Source organism: Musca autumnalis, unplaced genomic scaffold, assembly GCF_047663935.1.
Source record: "Musca autumnalis isolate F117 unplaced genomic scaffold, ASM4766393v1 scaffold_5, whole genome shotgun sequence".
Lineage (NCBI taxonomy): Eukaryota > Metazoa > Arthropoda > Insecta > Diptera > Muscidae > Musca > Musca autumnalis.
In genome coordinates this window covers 191,695,371-191,704,771 of record NW_027412088.1, presented here as the reverse complement: position 1 = coordinate 191,704,771, position 9,401 = coordinate 191,695,371, and the positions used below count along the sequence as shown (strand labels likewise).

At 31.5% G+C, this 9,401-nt stretch overlaps 1 protein-coding gene across 1 annotated transcript; it reads right to left on the bottom strand.

Moving 5' to 3' along the window:
* Positions 1-2,247: 2,247 nt before the first annotated feature.
* Positions 2,248-4,820, bottom strand: LOC141387224 (maltase A3-like). Its single transcript, XM_073956575.1, has 2 exons — positions 2,604-4,820; positions 2,248-2,545 (listed from the first exon to the last, which is right to left on the bottom strand). The coding sequence occupies exons 1-2, from the start codon at positions 4,169-4,171 to the stop codon at positions 2,332-2,334; spliced, it is 1,782 nt and encodes a 593-aa protein (XP_073812676.1). The 5' UTR covers positions 4,172-4,820; the 3' UTR covers positions 2,248-2,331.
* Between the last annotated feature and the right edge of the window lie 4,581 nt (positions 4,821-9,401).

Sequence of the window (9,401 nt, the reverse complement as noted above, 5' to 3'; positions counted from 1 at the left end):
AAAAATCCACGTTTTGAGATTACTTTTATAAATCCTAAAATTCTTTAAAAAATCCACGTTTTGAGACTACTTTTGTAAATCCTAAAGTTCTTTAAAAAATCCTAAAATTCTTTAAAAAATCCACGTTTTGAGGCTATTTTTGCAAATCCTAAAATTCTTTAAAAAATCCACGTTTTGAGGCTATTTTTGCAAATCCTAAAATTCTTTAAAAAATCCACGTTTTGAGGCTATTTTTGCAAATCCTAAAATTCTTTAAAAAATCCACGTTTTGAGGCTATTTTTGCAAATCCTAAAATTCTTTAAAAAATCCACGTTTTGAGGCTATTTTTGCAAATCCTAAAATTCTTTAAAAAATCCACGTTTTGAGGCTATTTTTGCAAATCCTAAAATTCTTTAAAAAATCCACGTTTTGAGGCTATTTTTGCAAATCCTAAAATTCTTTAAAAAATCCACGTTTTGAGGCTATTTTTGCAAATCCTAAAATTCTTTAAAAAATCCACGTTTTGAGGCTATTTTTGCAAATCCTAAAATTCTTTAAAAAATCCACGTTTTGAGGCTATTTTTGCAAATCCTAAAATTCTTTAAAAAATCCACGTTTTGAGGCTATTTTTGCAAATCCTAAAATTCTTTAAAAAATCCACGTTTTGAGGCTATTTTTGCAAATCCTAAAATTCTTTAAAAAATCCACGTTTTGAGGCTATTTTTGCAAATCCTAAAATTCTTTAAAAAATCCACGTTTTGAGGCTATTTTTGCAAATCCTAAAATTCTTTAAAAAATCCACGTTTTGAGACTATTTTGTAAATCCTAAAATTCTTTAAAAAATCCACGTTTTGAGACTACTTTTGTAAATCCTAAAATTCTTTAAAAAATCCACGTTTTGAGACTACTTTTATAAATCCTTCTTTAAAAAATCCACGTTTTGAGACTACTTTTGTAAATCCTAAAATTCTGTAAAAATCCACGTTTTGAGACTACTTTTGTAAATCCTAAAATTCTTTAAAAAATCCACGTTTTGAGGCTACTTTTGTAAATCCTAAAATTCTGTAAAAATCCACGTTTTGAGACTATTTTTGCAAATCCTAAAATTCTTTAAAAAATCCACGTTTTGAGACTACTTTTGTAAATCCTAAAATTCTTTAAAAAATCCACGTTTTGAGACTACTTTTGTAAATCCTAAAATTCTTTAAAAATCAAGGTTTTGAGGCTATTTTTGTAAATCCTAAAATTCTTTAAAAAATCCACGTTTCGAGACTACTTTTGTAAATCCCAAAATTCTTTAAAAAAATCCACATTTTGAGACTACTTTTGTTAATCCTAAAATTCTATAAAAAATCCACGTTTTGAGACTATTTTTGTAGTTCCTAAAATTCTTTAAAAATCCACGTTTTGAGACTATTTTTGTAGTTCCTAAAGTTCTTTAAAAAATCCACGTTTTGAGACTATTTTTGTAGTTCCTAAAGTTCTTTAAAAAATCCACGTTTTGAGACTATTTTTGTAGTTCCTAAAGTTCTTTAAAAAATCCACGTTTTGAGCCTATTTTTGTAGTTCCTAAAGTTCTTTAAAAATCCACGTTTTGAGACTATTTTTGTAGTTCCTAAAATTCTTTAAAAATCCACGTTTTTAGACTATTTTTGTAGTTCCTAAAATTCTTTAAAAATCCACGTTTTGAGACTATTTTTGTAGTTCCTAAAGTTCTTTAAAAATCCACGTTTTGAGACCACTTTGGTAGTTCCTAAAGTTCTTTAAAAAATCCACGTTTTGGGACCACTTTAGAGTTCCTAAAGTTCTTAAAAAAATCCACGTTTTGAGAGAACTTTGGTAGTTTCTAAAATTCTTTAAAAAATCCAACTTTTGGAAACACTTTGGTGGTTCCTAAAATTTTTTAAAAAATCCAGGTTTTTTGGGAACATTTTAGTAGTTCAAAAAAACGTTGGTAGTTCCTAAAGTTCTTTTTAAAAATCCACGTTTTGAGACCACTTTGGTAGTTCCTAAAATTCTTTAAAAAATTCACGTTCTGGGAACACTTTGGTAGTTTCTAAAATTCTTTAAAAAACCACGTTTTGATACCACTTTGGTAGTTCCTATAATTCTTTAAAAAAAAACGCGTTTTGGCAACACTTTGGTAGTTCCTAAAATTCTTTAAAAAATCCATGTTCTGGGAACACTTTTGTAGTTCCTAAATTTTTTTAAAAAACCCACGTTTTGAGACCACTTTGGTAGTTCCTAAAATACTTAAAAAATCCACGTTTAATATTCACTATGGAGGCACTTATAACTCCTAAAAAAATCCACATTTATTGGTAAAACTTCTTAAAATCCCAGCTTATACTTTAATTTTCCATCAAAACAAGAGCTTCTCCTGCATCCAAAGTAATCATATTGGTAGACAGGGGCACACCCGCATATTTTTGTGAATTGGAACTGCTAATGACAACATTCATGGTAGCAGGCAATGAAGAATCGAAATTATCCAACAAATTAACATTGCTGTTGTCTTCAGCGAAATTGGCCACATATAGTAAGGTGTCCTCACCTGTTAAATATCTGAAAAAAAAAGTGAAACATATTAAAATAAAAACTCTCCACAAAGTTGTGTACTTACCTCTTCACCACAAATACCCCATCATTGATGGCCTGATATTTATAGGAACCCTGCTGCAGAGTTTTAGAACTCTTTCTCAAATCCACCAACTGCTTGTAGATGTTCAAATGCGACTTGTTGTCAGACCTTTCCTTTTCTACATTCACCGTCTTATAATCCTCGGCCAAGGGTAACCAGGTCTTGTTGCCCTCAGAGAATCCAGCGTTTTTCTCTGCACTCCATTGGAATGGCGTGCGACATGGATCTCTTGAAAAGTTCTCATAAATATCAGGATTAGAATTACAGGCTGCCGGATCAACGGTGTCAGCCCATGATATGACACCATCAGTCATACCCAATTCCTCGCCTTGATAGGTAACACTAGCCCCAGGCAGTAGCATTACCAACATATTCATGGCATCTATGTTCCGTACACCATAACGGCTGGCTGCACGACGACGATCATGATTACCGGTTACCCAATTAGCAGTGCGTCCCACTGGCATTTGCCTCAACCAATCATCAACGGCCTTGTTTATATCTTGGGCAGTAAAACCAGTATTCACCTCTGATATGAAATTGAAATTGAAAGGCAAATGGGCACCATTTACGCTGGAGTTGCCATACATTTGCATGGTAAACCATGCTGGGGCATATGTTTCAATTAACAACACCCTTGTATCGCCACCATGTATCCTCTGATAATCATCCATTACCTGGCGCCATTGATAAACCATATCAATGGTTTCGGGTTGATTTTCAATGAGATCTGTTTTCAAATAGGTGCGATCGTCTTTGTCTTCCGTAACACCACTAACCTCCTCATCGGGATATTCTCCATTTTCATTTGGCTCGACTTCAAACAAAACTGGTACAGCATCAACACGAAAACCAGCCACTCCCTGATCCAACCAATATCTCAAGACTCTTTTCATTTGTTCCACCACAGCTGGATTACGATAATTCAAATCTGGTTGTTGCACTGTAAACTGATGTAGATAGTATTGTTGTCTCTGTTCATTCCATTCCCAGGCACTGCCTCGAAATGTTTGCAACCAGTTGCTGGGTGGTTGCCGCTGACCATTGGCATCTATCTTGGCATTTGCCCACACATAAAAATCTTCATAACCTCGCTCACGATTCACCGATTTCCTAAACCATTCACTTTCATTGCTCGAATGATTTGGTACAAAATCCAAAATAATTTTCAAATCCAATTCCTTGGCCTTGGCAATTAGTTCTCGGAAATCGTCGAGGGTACCATATTCCGGTTGTATTTCAAAAAAGTTTGAAATATCGTAGCCAAAATCCACCATAGGTGAGGCAAAAATGGGCGAGAGCCAGGCAGCGGTAACACCAATATCCTTGAGATATTCCAATTTGGAAGTAATGCCCTTTAAATCACCAATACCATCACCATCGGAATCTTTAAAGGAACGTGGATAAATTTGATAGAACTGGGCTGTTTCCCACCAATCTTTCGACACTTCGCTGATTGTGGTATCCTGACATTGTTGCGTTGTGGATACCAATGCCAGCAGTACTAGCAGCGTAACTATGAGATAACGTATTACTATTCTTCGGAACATTTTTGTTCAACTAGGTATGTTCTCATATCTAAGGGGGTTTTATATACATTTTGAAGCGCTTGAAGTGAGCACTGTTACATGACACGCTCATTGATTTTGTTTATCTGATAAATCGACATTTCAGATAATTGTCATTGAAACGATAAATCCTCTTATAAACAATTGAAATCGAGGGTAAATAAGAAAAAAATGTTTGGAAGTATACAGTCAAAGCTGTGTAAACAATTGTGTGCGGAAGAGAGTTAGGAACACAGTATTGCATGAGAATTGAAAAAATATTCTTTAAAAATAAACGTTTATTGGTCTATGGTTGCTTTGGAAAAATATTCTTTAAAAATCCACGTTTATTGGTCTATGGTTGCTTTGGAAAAATATTCTTTAAAAATCCACGTTTATTGGTCTATGGTTGCTTTGGAAAAATATTCTTTAAAAATCCACGTTTATTGGTCTATGGTTGCTTTGGAAAAATATTCTTTAAAAATCCACGTTTATTGGTCTATGGTTGCTTTGGAAAAATATTCTTTAAAAATCCACGTTTATTGGTCTATGGTTGCTTTGGAAAAATATTCTTTAAAAATCCACGTTTATTGGTCTATGGTTGCTTTGGAAAAATATTCTTTAAAAATCCACGTTTATTGGTCTATGGTTGCTTTGGAAAAATATTCTTTAAAAATCCACGTTTATTGGTCTATGGTTGCTTTGGAAAAATATTCTTTAAAAATCCACTTTTATTGGTCTATGGTTGCTTTGGAAAAATATTCTTTAAAAATCCACGTTTATTGGTCTATGGTTGGTTGAAAAAATATTCTTTAAAAATCCACGTTTATTGGTCTATGGTTGGTTGAAAAAATATTCTTTAAAAATCCACGTTTATTGGTCTATGGTTGGTTGAAAAAATATTCTTTAAAAATCCACGTTTATTCGTCTATGGTTGGTTGAAAAAATATTCTTTAAAAATCCACATCTATTCGTCTATGCTTGGTTGAAAAAATATTCTTTAAAAATCCACGTTTATTGGTCTTTGGGTGGTTGAAAAAATATTCTTTAAAAATCCACGTTTATTGGTCTTTGGGTGGTTGAAAAAATATTCTTTAAAAATCCACGTTTATTGGTCTTTGGGTGGTTGAAAAAATATTCTTTAAAAATCCACGTTTATTGGTCTTTGGGTGGTTGAAAAAATATTCTTTAAAAATCCACGTTTATTGGTCTTTGGGTGGTTGAAAAAATATTCTTTAAAAATCCACGTTTATTGGTCTTTGGGTGGTTGAAAAAATATTCTTTAAAAATCCACGTTTATTGGTCTTTGGGTGGTTGAAAAAATATTCTTTAAAAATCCACGTTTATTGGTCTTTGGGTGGTTGAAAAAATATTCTTTAAAAATCCACGTTTATTGGTCTTTGGGTGGTTGAAAAAATATTCTTTAAAAATCCACGTTTATTGGTCTTTGGGTGGTTGAAAAAATATTCTTTAAAAATCCACGTTTATTGGTCTTTGGGTGGTTGAAAAAATATTCTTTAAAAATCCACGTTTATTGGTCTTTGGGTGGTTGAAAAAATATTCTTTAAAAATCCACGTTTATTGGTCTTTGGGTGGTTGAAAAAATATTCTTTAAAAAACCACGTTTGTTGGTCTATGGTTGCTTGCAAAAATATTCTTTAAAAATCCACGTTTATTGGTCTATGGTTGGTTGAAAAAATATTCTTTAAAAATCCACGTTTATTGGTCTATGGGTGGTTGAAAAAATATTCTTTAAAAATCCACGTTTATTGGTCTTTGGGTGGTTGAAAAAATATTCTTTAAAAATCCACGTTTATTGGTCTTTGGGTGGTTGAAAAAATATTCTTTAAAAATCCACGTTTATTGGTCTTTGGGTGGTTAAAAAAATATTCTTTAAAAATGCACGTTTATTGGTCTTTGGGTGGTTGAAAAAATATTCTTTAAAAATCCACGTTTATTGGTCTTTGGGTGGTTGAAAAAATATTCTTTAAAAATCCACGTTTATTGGTCTTTGGGTGGTTGAAAAAATATTCTTTAAAAATCCACGTTTATTTGTTTTTGGGTGGTTGAAAAAATATTGTTTAAAAATCCACGTTTATTGGTCTTTGGGTGGTTGAAAAAATATTCTTTAAAAATCCACGTTTATTGGTCTTTGGGTGGTTGAAAAAATATTCTTTAAAAATCCACGTTTATTGGTCTTTGGGTGGTTGAAAAAATATTCTTTAAAAATCCACGTTTATTGGTCTTTGGGTGGTTGAAAAAATATTCTTTAAAAATCCACGTTTATTGGTCTTTGGGTGGTTGAAAAAAATATTCTTTAAAAATCCACGTTTATTGGTCTTTGGGTGGTTGAAAAAATATTCTTTAAAAATCCACGTTTATTGGTCTTTGGGTGGTTGAAAAAATATTCTTTAAAAATCCACGTTTATTGGTCTTTGGGTGGTTGAAAAAATATTCTTTAAAAATCCACGTTTATTGGTCTTTGGGTGGTTGAAAAAATATTCTTTAAAAATCCACGTTTATTGGTCTTTGGGTGGTTGAAAAAATATTCTTTAAAAATCCACGTTTATTGGTCTTTGGGTGGTTGAAAAAATATTCTTTAAAAATCCACGTTTATTGGTCTTTGGGTGGTTGAAAAAATATTCTTTAAAAATCCACGTTTATTGGTCTTTGGGTGGTTGAAAAAATATTCTTTAAAAATCCACGTTTATTGGTCTTTGGGTGGTTGAAAAAATATTCTTTAAAAATCCACGTTTATTGGTCTTTGGGTGGTTGAAAAAATATTCTTTAAAAATCCACGTTTATTGGTCTTTGGGTGGTTGAAAAAATATTCTTTAAAAATCCACGTTTATTGGTCTTTGGGTGGTTGAAAAAATATTCTTTAAAAATCCACGTTTATTGGTCTTTGGGTGGTTGAAAAAATATTCTTTAAAAATCCACGTTTATTGGTCTTTGGGTGGTTGAAAAAATATTCTTTAAAAATCCACGTTTATTGGTCTTTGGGTGGTTGAAAAAATATTCTTTAAAAATCCACGTTTATTGGTCTTTGGGTGGTTGAAAAAATATTCTTTAAAAATCCACGTTTATTGGTCTTTGGGTGGTTGAAAAAATATTCTTTAAAAATCCACGTTTATTGGTCTTTGGGTGGTTGAAAAAATATTCTTTAAAAATCCACGTTTATTGGTCTTTGGGTGGTTGAAAAAATATTCTTTAAAAATCCACGTTTATTGGTCTTTGGGTGGTTGAAAAAATATTCTTTAAAAATCCACGTTTATTGGTCTTTGGGTGGTTGAAAAAATATTCTTTAAAAATCCACGTTTATTGGTCTTTGGGTGGTTGAAAAAATATTCTTTAAAAATCCACGTTTATTGGTCTTTGGGTGGTTGAAAAAATATTCTTTAAAAATCCACGTTTATTGGTCTTTGGGTGGTTGAAAAAATATTCTTTAAAAATCCACGTTTATTGGTCTTTGGGTGGTTGAAAAAATATTCTTTAAAAATCCACGTTTATTGGTCTTTGGGTGGTTGAAAAAATATTCTTTAAAAATCCACGTTTATTGGTCTTTGGGTGGTTGAAAAAATATTCTTTAAAAATCCACGTTTATTGGTCTTTGGGTGGTTGAAAAAATATTCTTTAAAAATCCACGTTTATTGGTCTTTGGGTGGTTGAAAAAATATTCTTTAAAAATCCACGTTTATTGGTCTTTGGGTGGTTGAAAAAATATTCTTTAAAAATCCACGTTTATTGGTCTTTGGGTGGTTGAAAAAATATTCTTTAAAAATCCACGTTTATTGGTCTTTGGGTGGTTGAAAAAATATTCTTTAAAAATCCACGTTTATTGGTCTTTGGGTGGTTGAAAAAATATTCTTTAAAAATCCACGTTTATTGGTCTTTGGGTGGTTGAAAAAATATTCTTTAAAAATCCACGTTTATTGGTCTTTGGGTGGTTGAAAAAATATTCTTTAAAAATCCACGTTTATTGGTCTTTGGGTGGTTGAAAAAATATTCTTTAAAAATCCACGTTTATTGGTCTTTGGGTGGTTGAAAAAATATTCTTTAAAAATCCACGTTTATTGGTCTTTGGGTGGTTGAAAAAATATTCTTTAAAAATCCACGTTTATTGATCTTTGGGTGGTTGAAAAAATATTCTTTAAAAATCCACGTTTATTGGTCTTTGGGTGGTTGAAAAAATATTCTTTAAAAATCCACGTTTATTGGTCTTTGGGTGGTTGAAAAAATATTCTTTAAAAATCCACGTTTATTGGTCTTTGGGTGGTTGAAAAAATATTCTTTAAAAATCCACGTTTATTGGTCTTTGGGTGGTTGAAAAAATATTCTTTAAAAATCCACATTTATTGGTATATGGTTGCTTGCAAAAATATTCTTCAAAAGTCCACGTTATTGGTCTATGGTTGCTTAAAAAAATATTCTTTAAAAATCCACGTTTATTGGTCAATGGTTGCTTTGGAAAAATATTCTTTAAAAATCCACGTTTATTGGTCAATGGTTGCTTTGGAAAAATATTCTTTAAAAATCCACGTTTATTGGTCAATGGTTGCTTTGGAAAAATATTCTTTAAAAATCCACGTTTATTGGTCAATGGTTGCTTTGGAAAAATATTCTTTAAAAATCCACGTTTATTGGTCAATGGTTGCTTTGGAAAAATATTCTTTAAAAATCCACGTTTATTGGTCAATGGTTGCTTTGGAAAAATATTCTTTAAAAATCCACGTTTATTGGTCAATGGTTGCTTTGGAAAAATATTCTTTAAAAATCCACGTTTATTGGTCAATGGTTGCTTTGGAAAAATATTCTTTAAAAATCCACGTTTATTGGTCAATGGTTGCTTTGGAAAAATATTCTTTAAAAATCCACGTTTATTGGTCAATGGTTGCTTTGGAAAAATATTCTTTAAAAATCCACGTTTATTGGTCGTTGGGTGGTTGAAAATATATTCTTTAAAAATCCACGTTTATTGGTCTTTGGGTGGTTGAAAAAATGTTCTTTAAAAATCCACGTTTATTTTTCTATGATTGCTTTAAAAAATATTCTTTAAAAATGCACGTTTATTTTTCTATGATTGCTTTAAATATCCACGTTTATTGGTCTATGGTTGCTTCGAAAAAACATTTAAAAATCCATGCTTTTGAACTCCATGTTTATTGGTCTATGTAGCTTTAAAAAATATTCATTAAAAATCCACGTCTCTTGGTCTATGGGTGGTTGAAAAAAT